Below are 15,906 nucleotides of genomic sequence, written 5' to 3' on the forward strand. Positions count from 1 at the left end.
ATTACCACCAGCACTACAAATGAGTGACTGGTAGGCTTTAATGATTGTTCACTGGGCAGATTCTTGCAGCTCTTGGGAGAACACTCATTTACTCTTATAAATATGAATTCATGCTCACATTTGAAATATTTTATAGTATTTTCCTTATTTTCATGTTCTCTCAACGTAGTTTTAATATGTGAAAATATATATGAAGTTTTAGTTCTGAAAAATAAAATTTACTCAGAAAATAGCTGCCCTATCTTTTTTAAAATAAAAGAGTACAATTTTTTAAATAACCCAGAAAGATTTAGTAAGGTTTTTTTAACTTTATTTTCATCTTAATAGTACTTATTATCAATATAAATTAGTTGTTGGCATAAAAAATACCTGATAAATATATAACACTATATATATATCTTTCTCTTTTCCTTCCCATCCTCATCCTCAACTCCCACCAGTGGTCTTCTTTGTAAAGTGAGTGCAGGGAATGAAAATGCTTGTCTGACGACAGATCACTTAACCGCCCTTGGAAAACTGGAATCGAAGCTCGTTCCTGTGGTGATTGCGTTTAGGTACTGGGCAAAGGTAGGGTTCGTGCTTAAATGCATGAGTACATTCTGTGTATGCATACGCAGCATCCTTTGATTTTTGCATGGTTAATTTAATCTTAAACATTTGGATGCATATTTATAGACATCAAGAGTGTAGGCATCTGAATGTTGGAACAGAAATTTTAATGTACACAGAAAGAGAAATCCAGTGTTTCTGTTTCATTATAACAGCATTGCTCAAAAGATCAAAATGATTTATGTTACTTATTGAAAATTAGATTTGTTGGTCAAATCCCAGAGGATGTCGTACAAGAATTTACACTTTAACTAGTTTTATGAGTTGATTCTTAGGCTCAGGACAGTTTGAGATAAAGCTTCATTTTCAGTACTGGATACCCTGAAACTCCAAAAAATGGAAGCCAGTATCTGGTCTTGCTTACATTTCATAATGTTTTAATATAGTGCCCCAATTGAAATGCCAGTAGAGCATTTATCATTGCTCCCAAGTGTAAGGTCCCAGGCTGATGAATATGTGACAGTAACAATCCATAGTTTTGTGAGAGACTACCCCACTCTTAACTGGGTGAGTTGAGAATTACAATATGCCATCCTTTGAAAGCTGCCTCCTACTTTATCACTAAATAGGCCATGCTTGTTATTTTTGTTAGTGTTAATGAATCACCCCCATTCTTTCTTCTGATCACCTAAGGTTGCACATTCAAGGTAGTAGGTTAGTGGTGGTGGGGGGGGGGGGGGTGAACTAAGCAAAGCCAATTGGCTTGCATTTGGAATCAAATCATTTTGATTTTTTTAACAAAGGTCCTGACGGATGGCTCAGGTGGTTAGAGCATTGTCCCAAAGCACAGAGATTTCATTAAGTGTTTTAACCAAGTGAATGGATTATTGTGGATGTCACAAAACAGCAAATACTGTTTTAGGGTTCTTCATAAGTAAGTGTAGTTAACAAGATTAAAAATTTGAAATTGAAATTATTACTCAAGACTACAATATGTGATTGCTCCAAAACTGTAAGAAGGTTTTATATATATTGTCACTGGTGCTTTATTCTGAGAATTAAATCATGTAATACAAGGAAAAGAAGTATAGGTGTTAAACAAATTGTGTAAGTGACAAATTGTTACAAAGAATGCTTATCTTCTTATCTCTTTTGCAGCTTTGTAGTATAGATCGTCCTGAAGAAGGAGGTTTGCCACCGTATGTGTTTGCCCTGATGGCCGTTTTCTTTCTTCAACAGAGGAAAGAACCCCTTCTGCCTGTTTACCTAGGATCATGGGTATAAACCTTTTTTGGGTTATATATTCAATATTGGTTTCTATTAGAGTCACACGATAACTGCATAATTTCAAAATCTAAAACCCTACTCAGAACTGACACGAATTGATTTATTCTACTAGTTTTTTGTTTGTTTGTTTAGGATTTTTTTTTTTATGTTTATTTTATTGATTTTAGAGAGAGAAAGGGAGAGAGCAGGGGACAGACCGGAACATCTGTTCCTATATGTGCCCTGACCAGGAATCAAACTGGCAAAGTCTGTGCTTTGGGAAGATTCTCTAACCAACCGAGCTATCCAGCCAAGGCCCTACTAGAGTTTTGAATATTCATAACTTTCACTGCTGAAATATTAATGTACTTGTTTATAAGATGTTGCCCTATACTTTGCTGGGAGAATTTTTTTTTTTTTTTTTTTTTTTTTTTTCTGAAGCTGGAAACAGGGAGAGACAGTCAGACAGACTCCCGCATGCGCCCGACCAGGATCCACCCGGCACGCCCACCAGGGGCGAAGCTCTGCCCACCAGGGGGCCATGCTCTGCCCCTCCGGGGCGTCGCTCTGCTGTGACCAGAGCCACTCTAGCGCCTGGGGCAGAGGCCAAGGAGCCATCCCCAGCACCCGGGCCATCTTTGCTCCAATGGAGCCTTGGCTGCGGGAGGGGAAGAGAGAGACAGAGAGGAAGGAGGGGGTGGGGGGTGGAGAAGCAAATGGGCGCTTCTCCTATGTGCCCTGGCCGGGAATCGAACCCGGGTCCCCAGCACGCCGGGAGAATTTTTCTAAACTGAAGAAAACAATCTGTGAAACACATAAGATCCTGAGGGTTTCAAACAAGAGGATGTGAACCTGTATTGAAGTTATCATTTAGTACACACATTCTTTGGGTAGTTTTATAATTTGATACGAATGTACATATCATCACCAGATAGACTGTAAGAAACATTATGTTCACTGTAACTTGCTTTCTGTTTCCAATCTTTAGTACTCTTTCTTTCTCAATCCCTGTGAAACAAAACATAAGTATTGCTGTTGATGCAGAATTTAGTAGTTTCCTCTTAAATAATGCTTCGGTATTATCTTTAAGAAGAATTAGACTTCAGTAATTTGAATGCTCTTTCTGCATAAAGTTCAGTTGATTTATTTGTATAATAAGATTTAAGAATAAGCCATCTCAAAGTCAAAATGCTATTATTCTTACCTTCTTAAAAACCTCACTTTTAATCCCTAGGGAGTTATCTCCCCCCCCTCCTTATTTTGATAAAATCTGTGTACACTTATTTTAAAGAAACTCTCACTTGGTGAAAAGCTAACTTTGGCACATTGGGTATTTTAACTACCTCTCTTCTTACTATGTGAAGAATTCTCATTATTTAAGAGGCATGTACCAGAGCAGTAGCTCTTTACTATGGATACATAGGAAAAAAATTATTATAGGGAATTTTTTGTTTTTACTTAACAGATTGAGAATTAAGCAGCACCTTTTATGTGCCAAGACCTACGAATAAAGACTGAAGCACAATGAGCCCCTTATAAACTCTGTCCTAGCATTAGAGATACAGTCCACTGCGTGCCCTAGTTGTTTAAAGGGAGCGCTCTTTGTGTTTGTAGTACTGAAATAAGAGAGCTCAGGGCCTTGGGAAGGTATCTCTGCTAGACTGCTCTCCTGGTAGAAAAGAGTGAGAGAACAAAGTCAGCCCTCCGTTGATAAATAACCATTTCTGTCAGACCCAAGTAGGAGTCTGAAAGTCTGAATGAATGACTTTCCCCCAATCAGGTGATTAATTAAGCACTTCACTGGGAGAAAGAAAGTGTTTCCAACAATTGATGCTGGAAAAACTAGATATCTCTAAGGAGAAAAAATGGACATTAAATCTTTGCCTCACAACGTACCCCAAAATTAACTCAGAATAAATCAAAGACATCAATGTCATCATTAAAACTATAAAACGCCTGGAAGAAAGCCTACAAGAAAAATCTGCAGTCTGGGATAGGCAAGGATCTCTTTGGTGGAACACTGGAAGTGAAAACCAAATCAATAGAGAAAAATAATAACACTATAAAATTTTTACTCTGCAAAACCCATCAATAAAACAAGAATGTTAGCCACAGAATTTGAAGAAAGATAGTACAAAAATCAAACAGTCGCCCTGGCCGGTTGACTCAGCGGTAGAGCGTCGGCCTGGTGTGCAGGGGACCCGGGTTCGATTCCCGGCCAGGGCACATAGGAGAAGCGCCCATTTGCTTCTCCACCCCCAACCCCCTCCTTCCTCTCTGTCTCTCTCTTCCCCTCCCGCAGCCAAGGCTCCATTGGAGCAAAAGATGGCCCGGGCGCTGGGGATGGCTCCTTGGCCTCTGCTCCAGGCGCTAGAGTGGCTCTGGTCTCGGCAGAGCGACGCCCCGGACGGGCAGAGCATCACCCCCTGGTGGGCAGAGCGTCGCCCCTGGTGGGCGTGCCGGGTGGATCCCGGTCGGGCGCATGCGGGAGTCTGTCTGATTGTCTCTCCCCGTTTCCAGCTTCAGAAAAATAAAAAAAATAAAAATAAATAAAAAAAATAAAATCAAACAGTCGTCATACCTCACATTTTCTGCAGTGTTTTCGATAAGAGTGGTTCTTTCAGTCAGCAAGTCCTTACTGAGCATTTACCTGTGCCAAGCACTGTTCTAGATACTAGAGTTAGATCAGAGAACAGAACAGCATCCTTGTTCTCGTGTTTATATATCCAGTGAGGTAAGAAAGATAAATAAGTGTACATATCAAGAGGCGGTCACTCTCTGAGGAAAAATAAGCCAGGGGAAAAAGGACAGTGGAAGGGCAAGATCTGTTTAGAGATAAAGATACTTGAGCAGAGCTTGCATGCGCTGAGGGAAGTGGTCTCCCTGGTTGTTGGGGAAAACCTTCCCTGCAGGAATAGCAGGAACCAGCTGCAAACCAGGAAGACGGGTTAGGGAAATAGCAAAGAGTTCTCTGGGCCTGGAAAGGCCTGTGAATGTCACCCTGAGTTTGAAGGGGAAACCATTATAACCAGAAGTAACCTTTTTTTTTTCTTTTTTTTTTTCTTTTTTTTTGAGGGATTGTTCTAAACCAAAGTAGTAGTCCGTGTAATTTAGAAATACATTTGGGAAATGATATGTCCCATCCACACCCTACAATTCATTATTTACATTAACCTGTTTATATGCTGTGATAAATCCCACTGTACACTAAAGAAACCTGTTCAGTTTTGTTTCCTATTGCTTAGGCCTTTTGAGCCCAGACTATTTTCAGCAATTTACATCTCAACAGTATCAGTAGAGTGACCTGTGGTGGTGCAGCAGGTAAAGCATGGACCTGGAACACTGAGGTTGCCAGTTCGAAACCCTTGGCTTGCCTGCTCAAGGCACATACGAGAAGCTAGTTCCCGCTTCTCCCTCTTTCTCTCTCTCCTCTCTCAAATCAGTAAAGAGAATCTTTAAAAATATATATATCAGAGGGCCCTGGCTGGTTGGCTCACTGGTAGAGCATTGGCCTGGCGTGTGGAAGTCCCAGGTTCAATTCCCTGCCAGGGCTCACAGAAGCCCTCATCTGCTTCTCAATTCTTCCCCCTCTTTTTTTCTATCTCTCTCTTCCCCTCCCGTAGCCAAGGCTCCTTTGGAGCAAAGTTGGTCCGGGCGCTGGGGATGGTTCCATGGCCTCCACCTCAGGTGTTAGAATGGCTTCGGTTGCAACTCAGCCAATGCCTCAGATGGGCAGAGCATTGCCTCCTGGTGGGCATGCCATGTGTTTCCCGGTTGGGTGCATGCCAGGAGTCTGTCTCTGCATCCCTGCTTCTCACTTCAGAAAAATACAAATATATATATATATATATATATATGAGTAAAAACCATTTCTTTCATTTGTTGAGCATTTACTATGTGCCATACCCTGTATCTGAATCTCTTTTGTCACAACTATTCCATGAAGGAGGCTCTAGTTTTATCTCTTTTAACAGAAACCTGAGGCCTAAAGAAAGTCTATGAGCTGAAATTTTTTTTTCCTTTCATATTTTTTGTGGAATTTATTGGGATGACATTGATTAATAAAATGATACGGATTTTAAGTGTACAGTTCTTTCATACATCGTCTCTACACTGCATTGTGTGTTCACCCGCAGGTCAGGTCTCCCTCCATCACCATTTATCGCCCCTGTGCCCTCCTCGCCCTGTCTCATCCCAGGAGCTGAGGTTTGATCCTGGACAGTCTTATTGCAGAACTCATGGCCTTAGGTCTGGACTGTGTTACCTCCTCTTAGACTATTTGCTAAAGAATTATTTCACAAATCACTTTCTTTTGCGAATCAAAACTTTGTTTTTTACTTTAAAAATATTTTGAGATTTAAAGATATCGCAGCAATATTTCATAACTGTTACCTCTTATATTTTCAATGAACTATAAATGTTATTTTTTTCATTCCAAGATTAATATGCTCTGATTGATGGAAATTTTGTTTCTACCTTATAATACTTTATGTCTAATTTTTCCTAGATTGAAGGATTCTCATTAAATAAACTGGGCAGCTTTAACCTGACAGACATCCAGAATGACAGTGTGGTCTGGGAGTACACTGACAGTGCTGCAGGGGACGCCGACCCAGCCAAGGAGGAGGCGCCTAGACACACACCCTTGAAGAAGGGGCAGGTCTGTTCTCTTTCGTTTCTGATTTTTACCATCGAATTTTAATTCAGTCATTAATTGTAGTTTATGCATTAATCAGTCCTCTTCTTTCCTGAAACTACCTTAAGTGTTTCATGGGTGTTTTATTTCCTAGTGTATACAGTCCTTTAAATAAACAAGTAATGAGAAAAGGTAAAATTCACATCACTAGGTTCACAGTTATAGATATAGGCCTGTGTGCAGGGTCCTGTGAAAGATACTGAGATTCCAGTGGTAAATCCCTGTCTATTCTTAAAGTGCTTCAGTCTCTATGGTATTATGAGATTAAAATATATGAAAAGTTAACCACAGATTACTAAAATAACAATGAGTACGGATATGAACTTATTTCCATTCATACCATTAGGGGTAGGCAGGGGAATTTATGCACAAGGAAAGAATTGCCATTTGAATTTTAAACAAAAATCTGAGCAGTGTAAGTATACTAATAAGAATAGGATTCTGCCCCAAATTGGGACAGATTCCACAACCTTCTTTATAACCCTTTGGGTTGAATTAACAATAATATTCACAAACTGCTTCTGAGACCAGGGTTTTAATCCCACCTTTACAGCAGTAAGTCATGCCACTCTTCTAGTCCATGCCTGAACTAAGGAGATAGTGGTGAGTCATAGATGCTCCAGTTGTGTTTTCTAGACTCCTTGAGCAGGCAGTGCAGAAGCATTACCTCTCACCTGACCTGTGGTGGCGTAGTGGATAAAGTGTCGACCTGGAAATGCTGAGGTCGCTGGTTCGAAACCCTAGGCTTGCCTGGTCAAGGCACATATGGGAGTTGATGCTTCCAGCTCCTCCCCTCTGTCTCTCTCTCTTCTCTCTCTCCTCTCTAAAATGAATAAATAAAAAAATTAAAAAATAAAAAAAAAGAAAGAAACAGTACCTCTCTTTCTTTGCTGCCACCAGCACAGCAACGCATTGATCTGTGTCTTATTTGGGGTTCCAGTAGTGGATAAGAGCACAGGCTGTGGAGCCAGAAGATGTGAATTTGTATCCCGCTCTCCTCCTTTCTAGCTGTGTGTCCTTGGGCAAGTGACTTCACCTTTCTGTGCCCCAGTTTCCTCACTTACAAATGGGGATGATATTGGTACCCTCTCATAGGGTCATTGGTTTATGGAATACTAAACTCAGTGCCAAAAAGGAAAGTATTCTCATTAGAAAAACAAAACAGCAATGACAAAACTGCTTAAGTAGCACTAGTCTAAATAGGTCAAAGGTCTCTTAAGTTCTATATCATGGTATTATAGAGTCATTTCCGTGAGATGCTTAAAAATCCTTAGTGATGCTGAATAAGGCTTATGGATAAAGAGCTGAAATTTAACGAGGCTTTCAATTTCTGGGAGTTTTCTTTGTGTCCTCAACTATAGTGTTTGGGACAGAGACAACTTCCATTTTCAACCAGTTCTGTTTTGTAAACCCACCTGATGACTTTGTCTTATTAGACAAAACCTTCGTGGTTGCAATTTAGTGGCTAGTAAAATACCATATACCTCTTGTTTTGAAGCTTCACATATTAAAGTGCAATTAGGACAAATTTGTATATCTTAAAAGGAAAAGCTATTACTATAGGTCCAATTAAATATTTCAGTTTTACATTTTTATGCTATTAGGAGAGAGTAATGTTGCTGCTGCCATTTCTGAAAGTGAGATTTACACACTGTTGAAAGTGCATGGTGTGTTGAAAGAGCACTGTGCTGGGGTGGGAGACACGGTTCTCATTCTGCCACTGACGAGCAGTGGGACCTCTTTGGCTTCAGTTTCTTGTTTTGTAATATATGGGAATTGGACTAGCTTACCTCTTAAGAGCATCTTACAGTTGTGACATTATGTTTCAGTGATAAATGGATTTCTTGTACTTAAAAGATTATATCTAAGTGAAAAAATACAGACAGCAACCAAGTCTGCTTTCCCTTGTTTCTGATTTAATCCTCATAACTATCCTGTGTTATAGGTGGTATCATCCCTACTCTGCAGATAATGGTAGCGACCATTTTTTGAACATGTGTGCCAGGCACTGTGCTAAGCTCTTTTCAGATACTCTCTCACTCAGTCCTCCCAACAACCCTATGAGGTGGGTACTGTGATCCCCATTGTTCACATGAGGAAACTGAGGCTTAGACAGCTCATATACCTTGACTAGGATCATGCACAGCTAGTATTTCAAACCTAAGTGTATCTCATTCCAAAGCCAGTTCTCTTGCCACTGTGCTATACTGCCAACTGAGAATGAAGATGCTAAGTCCAGAGCAGTTAAGAACTGTGAAGTGGCAGAAATAGTATTGGGCACTTTTATGATTTTTTTTTCTATTCGAAGTTTTATGTGCTTTTCAAGATATTACATCACAGTGTGTTCCAACTTGTCAAGAGTCTATGAATGTAAATCTAGTGTTAATTTCTGATATCAAGAGTTATTTAACTTTAAAATCACTGGCAGATTCAGTGAGTTTATGTAGCTTTTCAGAGCAAATGAAACCATTTTCCTTCTGCTCTGTGCTTTGAATCGCTGCCCTTTCCGTGTGTAACATTGTAAAGGCACCCTGCAGCGGCAGAGAGAGGGAGAGCTCAGTGCCAAGAGCAGGAATAGACAGACGCACAGTTCTCTTCATCTGTCATTAAAACTTCAAAATTAGGAGTGCTGCCTGATTATGGACAACTTATGCCTATTCTTATGATAATGACAGATTTTAAAGTATTCTAATCCCAGCAGTGTAGTGAAGGAATGCTATTTTCCTACAGTCAAAATTGAAACTAGACTGTGATTTATCTAAATGGTTTGCCAATTCCTATCTTTGAAAAGGTTTTTCAGGTTTTAAAATTTTGATTCTTTTGAATGCTCTCTAATTTTTCAGATTGTGCTAACAACTGAAGCAACTTGTGTTTTCTCTTTGCTATTAATAGGTACCATTAATATTTGATTCAAAACACCAGCCTTCAGTACCAGTTGGGCAGCTCTGGGTGGAATTGCTTCGATTCTATGCATTAGAATTTAATTTGGCTGATTTAGTGATAAGTATTCGAGTCAAAGAGATGATATCTCGTGAATCAAAGGATTGGCCCAAAAAGCGCATTGCCATTGAAGGTATCTCAAAATGTTTATCTTTAATTTTTCTTTTTTTAAAAAAGGTAACAGTTCCAACAGCATGCTTTTTATTTCATTCTCTTTTTGGCTCCTACATGTAAGGTAGGCCTGACCTCAGAAGTGAAATAAATAATTAGACTCTTGCATGTGTTACCGTGGGTCATTCCAAGGGACCAAACTGCTCATTTTGAGTTTTTTAAGTGCAGCAATAGGGCATCTCAATTACTGAAGCAACTAAAATAATGGCTGGCTGAGTCCTTGCTTTCTTTGTAAATTGCTTAATAACTTGAACCCTTAAAAAGTTTTTTCCAGTGACGTAAAAATATCCTCTCCTCTTTTATTGTTTGTTTATTTTATCGATGGATTGATTTCAGAGAGAAATGAAAGGAGAGAGAGAGGAAAAGACAGGAACATCGGTCTATTCCTGTATGCGCCCTGACCAGGGATCGGACCAGGAAGCTCTGTGCTCGGGCCGACACTGTATCAGCTAAGCTTTCCGGCCCGGGCAGGTCTCCTCTCCTCTGTTAATATTCTCATTTCTGTACTTTCTGATTCAGTCTTTTCATGAATTGTTATTGATGTTGTTTAGTTTAACAGGTTGAATTAAATACTTTTCCTCATGAAAAAGAACATTCATTGTTAGATTCCTCACCATAGAAAGGATAGTTATTTTTGGAATATCTGCAGTAACAGAACTTAATCGTAAAAGCACTTTTTCTAGTGAAGACTCATTGTATAAGAGACACACTGATGTGCCCCATAGACTTTGTTAAATGAACTAGCTCTTCTCAGCTTTCAAAGTCAGGAGGTTGAAACCCCTCTAGAAATCTTACTTCTCCTCCTTTAAGTAATTTAAAGAGTCTCCTAAATGGAATTCTCTTATTTTTGCTTGATTTTTTTTTTCAAGCTTTCTATTGCATAAGAGGGATTTTTTTGCATTTTGCATAAATGCTGTGTGTAGTCATAGGGATCTCACATTTTTAAACCCTCCCCTGCAGTTTCTGTGGCTCAGCTCTTCTGGCCAATTGCCTAACCTGCTGGAGTCTAGGGGAGGAGAAAAGATTGAGAGAACTGGTGTCTCCTTCTGGTGCCTCCCTCTCGCCCCTGAATTCAGTCCAGCCATTTCAGTGATGGGGCTTCCCAGGGCAGAAGAGTGGAGGTAAGCTGTACACACCACAGGGCCTGGCTGAGTGGGGAGGCAGAGCACTCAGCAGAGCCTGGCGGGAAGCCCTCCCTCCCCGGGCACGGGAGCCACACTCATGGACATCTTTTTTTACCTCCACAGTCACAGAGCTTAATAGGGAAAGGGGTACTGATTCGGAACACTGGGGTCTCCTCGTATAGCAGATCTTTAAGGAAACATTTCTTTTTGTTTTTAAACTATATCTTTTTACTTCCACCCCCAAGTGTTTAAAAGCACATATAAAATACATACTAAATTTTACAATTCTTTATTTGTTGTCTGTTTTTACCCAAAACAGGCTAATTTTTAAAACACATAATATAATACAAATGGATTTAGTGGTGCATTCTTTTTTCCATTTCAGATCCCTACTCTGTTAAAAGAAATGTGGCGAGGACCCTAAATAATCAACCTGTGTTTGAATATATACTTCATTGTTTAAGGACAACGTATAAATATTTTGCTCTTCCACACAAAATTACAAAATCTAGCCTTTCAAAGCCTCTGAGTACTGGAACATGTATTTCAGAACATTCTAAAGAAGTAGCAAAGCGTGATCCAGATTTACAAGCAAAAAATGATAAACTCAAAAGCTCAGTTGTGGCTCAAGGTCCTAGTGTTCCCAGTTCAGCTGCGAACATAGGCAGGTCACAGACAGTTACTATTAAAGAGACTTCTGAAAGTGCTGGAAGCCCACCAACAGAGGAAACTAAAATAAAGACACACATCAGTGTACACCTGGAAAACTCAGACTGTGTCAAGACAGCTGTCAGTTGTGATGACCATGAGGAAGTTAATGTACACCATCAAGAAACAGGAAGTAAAAGTGAGAAAGAGAAAATTGGAAAGGAGGACAAGCATCCTTCAAATGCTGATGCTCGAGATTTAAGCAGTAATGAACAGGGGGAGCCTCTCATCTCTGGTAACACACGCAATACTGACACCGACACTAGTTTGGATTTAGAAGCCTTCCAAAATCCTACAGCTAAAGAGTGTGAGGAATTTGCTACTTTAGATAATAACATTGATGTTGATGAAGAGAGCTTAGAAGGTACTGATGAACTAGAAGACGCTCTAAGCCACCTTGCCCCTGCAAGACAGGGCCAGACATCAGGAGTTACTCACTCTGATGAGGAGAATGAGGAGGAGGAGGATGAAGAACCCAGACTGTCCCTCACCCAAAAAGGAGGTGAGGAAGACGTTGCTAATGAAGATGAGCTAGACAATGTGTGCACTAGATCAGGGGATGAGGATGCCTTGTCTGAGGAGGATGAGGAGGTTGGCGATTCTAAGTGTGAAGACTTGGAGGAATGTGGAAAAGATGTGGATGGCGCTCTACTAATGGAACTTAACAAAGTCAGTCTTGAGGATAAAAATATATCTGAAGAAAATTCAAATGTGGGTCCATGTGATTTCTTCTATGAATTTAGTAAACTCACCTTCACCAAAGGCAAGGTAGGTAATCAATGCCAGTTCTAGTCATAGAACTGGGAGACTTGAAACTGTTATAATGCATGTGATTTCAATTTTATATACTAGAACAGGTAGTGGTTAATGAGTTGGTTTTTCACTCCAGTACCTGGTCCACTCTCCTTAGAGCCATTGGAATTGGCATGGGAGCAAGGGAATGTTGGTTGTGAAGATAACTGCCTTTACCTCTTGAGGGTGCCATTAGGGGGTCCGTATCTCAGATGGTTTGGAATAGCTGCACAGTATGTTTTCATTCCTTTGGAACATGAGGAGTAGACTGTATACTTTAAAAAAAAAGATTCAGAACCCTTTAGTTGGCAAAGAAAGTTTCAAGCCTTGCTTTGCCTTACCCTTTTCCTGCAGTCTCCTACAGTAGTGTGCAGTTTATGCAAAAGAGAGGGCCATCTGAAGAAGGACTGCCCTGAAGACTTCAAAAGAATCCAGCTGGAACCTTTGCCACCATTAACCCCCAAATTTTCCAGTATCCTCGATCAAGTGTGCATCCAGTGTTATAGTAAGTTATTAACATTTCTTTTGATTTGTTAAAATATCACATTAAGCCCTGGCCGGTTGGCTCAGTGGTAGAGCGTCGGCCTGGCATGCAGGAGTCCCGGGTTTGATTCCCGGCCAGGGCACACAAGAGAAGCGCCCATCTGCTTCTCCACCCCTCCCCCTCTCCTTCCTCTGTCTCTCTCTTCCCCTCCCGCAGCCAAGGCTCCACTGGAGCAGAGTTGGCCCAGGCGCTGAGGATGGCTCTATGGCCTCTGCCTCAGGCGCTAGAGTGGCTCTGATTGCAACAGAGCAATGCCCCAGGTGGGCAGAGCATCGCCCCCTGGTGGGCATGCCAGGTGGATCCCGGTCAGGCACATGTGGAAGTCTGTCTTGACTGCCTCCCCGTTTCCAACTTCAGAAAAATACAAAAAAAAAAAAAAAAATCACATTAAGCCTGACCAGGCGGTGGCACAGTGGATAGAGTGTCGGACTGGGATGCAGAATGTCCCAGGTTTGAGACCCTGAGGTCGCCAGCTTGAGCGCAGGCTCATCTGATTGGAGCAAAAGCTCACCAGCTTGGACCCAAGGTTGCTGGCTCAAGCAAGGGATGGCTTGGTCTGCTGAATGCCCATGGTCAAGGCACATATGAGAAAGCAATCAATGAACATCTAAGGTGTCGCAACGAAAAACTGATGATTGATGCTTCTCATCTCTCTCCATTCCTGTCTGTCTGTCCCTATCTATCCCTCCCTCTCTCTGACTCTCTGTCTCTGTAAAAAAAAAAAAAAAAAAAAAAATCACATTAACATTCTCTGGAGAGTCATCTGAATCAACGTGCTAGCTCTGTTACGGGAACTAAATCTGTTCCATTCTCCATTGTATCCACAATGTTCTGTGTGTCCTTTTCCATTTGGGCCACACAGTAAATTGTTGTTAAAGACAGAGAAGGGAGGGCCCTGGTTGGGTGGTTCAGTGGATAAAGTGTTGGCCTGGCATACAGACATCCCAGGTTCAATTCCTGATCAAGGCACATAAGAGACACGACCATCTGCTTCTCTCTTCCTTCTCTTCCTCTTCCCCTCCTGCAGCCAGTGGCTCAAGCATTGGCCCCAGGTGCTGAGGATAGCTCATTGGTCTGACATCTGCTTCAGGTGCTAAAAACAGTTCAGTTGATTAGAGCATCGGCCCCAGATGGGGGTTGGCAGGTGGATCCCGGTTAAGGTGCATGTGGGAGTCTGTCTCACTATCTCCCTTCTCACTTAAAAAAAAGGGGGAGAGATGGAAGATCTTTAGAGTCTTATGACTAAAGTACTATCATTTCCTAACTGCTTTTTCTTGAAATGTATTTCTAGGTACAGTTAATATTATTTTGTGACAAGAATTATTTCACAGGTCAAGTAGAGAAGTTCCCTCTCTTAGAGATTCACAGGCACATTAGCATAGTAAAGGCTTCTAAGAAATGTTATACTAAAGAATTTATTTATTTAATTCTTCTACATTTCCAAGTTCTGAGCATAGAATACCTTTGGTTAACACTAATTAATAGCATGCACAACAGAACAGCCCTGTAAGAAACACCAGCTTTGAGAAGCATTTGTATAGAGAGATTTAAATTTCTGCGAAGAAAAAACTTTTAAAGTAGAGGGCTGCAGCTACTTAGACTAGAACTTGAGGCATCACTTTGCTGCATTTTGTGCTAGAAGACATTTATTAATGAGTGATTTTTTAAACCTTTTTGGAGGTTATAAGCTATGAAAAGAAACTGTAGTTCTTCCTTAAAAATATATATGCACATGCTCACAAACTTTTATATTCAAACTCTGGGGAGAGTTCCCCGAAGGCCACCCTTTTAGAGGCCTAGGTCTTTGATGCTAGTACTGGAACCCTCGTTCAGATTCGTTTCCTGAAGCAGTTCTTGGGGATAGAATCCTTTTTTTTTTTTTTTTTTTTGAAGACCTTCTCTTTATTCTGCACTGTCTATGCCAGGGGTCCCCAAACTTTTTACAATGGGGGCCAGTTCACTTTCCCTCAGACCTTTGGAGGGCCGGACTATAAAAAAAACTATGAACAAATCCCTATGCACACTGCACATATCTTATTTTAAAGTAAAAAAGCAAAACGGGAACAAATACAATATTTAAAATAAAGAACAAGTTAATTTAAATCAACAAACTGACCAGTATTTCAGTGGGAACTATGGGCCTGCTTTTGGCTAATGAGATGGTCAATGTCCGGTTCCATATTTGTCAATGCTAGCCGTAACAAGTGATATGACGCGCTTCCGGAGCCGTGACGTGTGCATCCTGCATCACTGGAAGTAGTACTGTACGTGAGCAACACCGCATCCTGTGCTCCTCTCACTGACCACCAGTGAAAGAGGTGCCCCTTCCAGAAGTGCGGCGGGGGCCGGATAAATGGCCTCAGGGGGCCACAGTTTGGGGACCCCTGATCTATGCTGTCTACCAAGAAAACACAAAATTTAGGATTTTTTCCCCTTATGTCTGTTAGCTTTTATTTTATTGAAAATAGTTTTCAGAGAATGTGAAGAATATTTGTTTCTGAATCTTTCTATTTATTTTAAACAGAGGATTTTTCACCAACTGTTGTAGAAGATCAGGCTCGTGAACATATTCGACAAAACCTAGAAAGTTTCATAAGACAGGAGTTTCCAGGTAAATCATTTTTTAACTTTAAGAAAAGAAAGGTAGCATAATCTTCCTTTAGAAAGCGTCAATGTGTTATAGTCATTTTAATTTTGTGAATAATGACATAGTAATCATGTAGTGATAGGGACAGAGCTCCAGTTGTGTGACATACCTTGGATGGTCTGTGGTCTGCCCAATATGAATTTTCCAACAGAGAAGACAGTTACAGTATAGAATTTCTCTTAGCAGATGCCACAAAGTGAATTTTATTGAGTGTTATATATTAAGTTTACACCTCTGAAAAGTGAATTTTTAGAAAGTAGTTAGCTGACACTATTAAATATGTTTAGGTGAGCCACATTTTATCCAAAATTTCCTTATGTTTAAGAATAAAATGGCATGCTTCTGGCTGGGTAGCTAAGTGGATATAGCGTGGTCCTGCCACATATAGGTTGTGCGTCCATCCCCCATCAGGGCACATGTGAGAAGCAGCCAGTGGGTGCACCACTAAATGGAATAAATAAGTAGAAAA

General features: G+C 40.6%; 1 protein-coding gene across 6 annotated transcripts in view; it reads left to right on the forward strand.

Annotated features, from left to right (window-relative positions):
• Nucleotides 1–15,906, forward strand: part of TUT7 (terminal uridylyl transferase 7) — a 65,507-nt gene that overhangs the window by 14,673 nt on the left and 34,928 nt on the right. For 5 of the 6 annotated variants that reach the window (XM_066256952.1, XM_066256957.1, XM_066256956.1 and 2 more), the window contains exons 9-15: nt 441–567; nt 1,708–1,827; nt 6,323–6,475; nt 9,404–9,584; nt 11,132–12,222; nt 12,601–12,751; nt 15,315–15,401. In XM_066256952.1, the coding sequence (XP_066113049.1) occupies nt 441–567; nt 1,708–1,827; nt 6,323–6,475; nt 9,404–9,584; nt 11,132–12,222; nt 12,601–12,751; nt 15,315–15,401 (1,910 nt within the window). The remainder of the gene's footprint in view (nt 1–440; nt 568–1,707; nt 1,828–6,322; nt 6,476–9,403; nt 9,585–11,131; nt 12,223–12,600; nt 12,752–15,314; nt 15,402–15,906) is intronic. The other variant, XM_066256955.1, reaches the window with a different exon arrangement.

Source organism: Saccopteryx bilineata, chromosome 2, assembly GCF_036850765.1.
Source record: "Saccopteryx bilineata isolate mSacBil1 chromosome 2, mSacBil1_pri_phased_curated, whole genome shotgun sequence".
NCBI lineage: Eukaryota > Metazoa > Chordata > Mammalia > Chiroptera > Emballonuridae > Saccopteryx > Saccopteryx bilineata.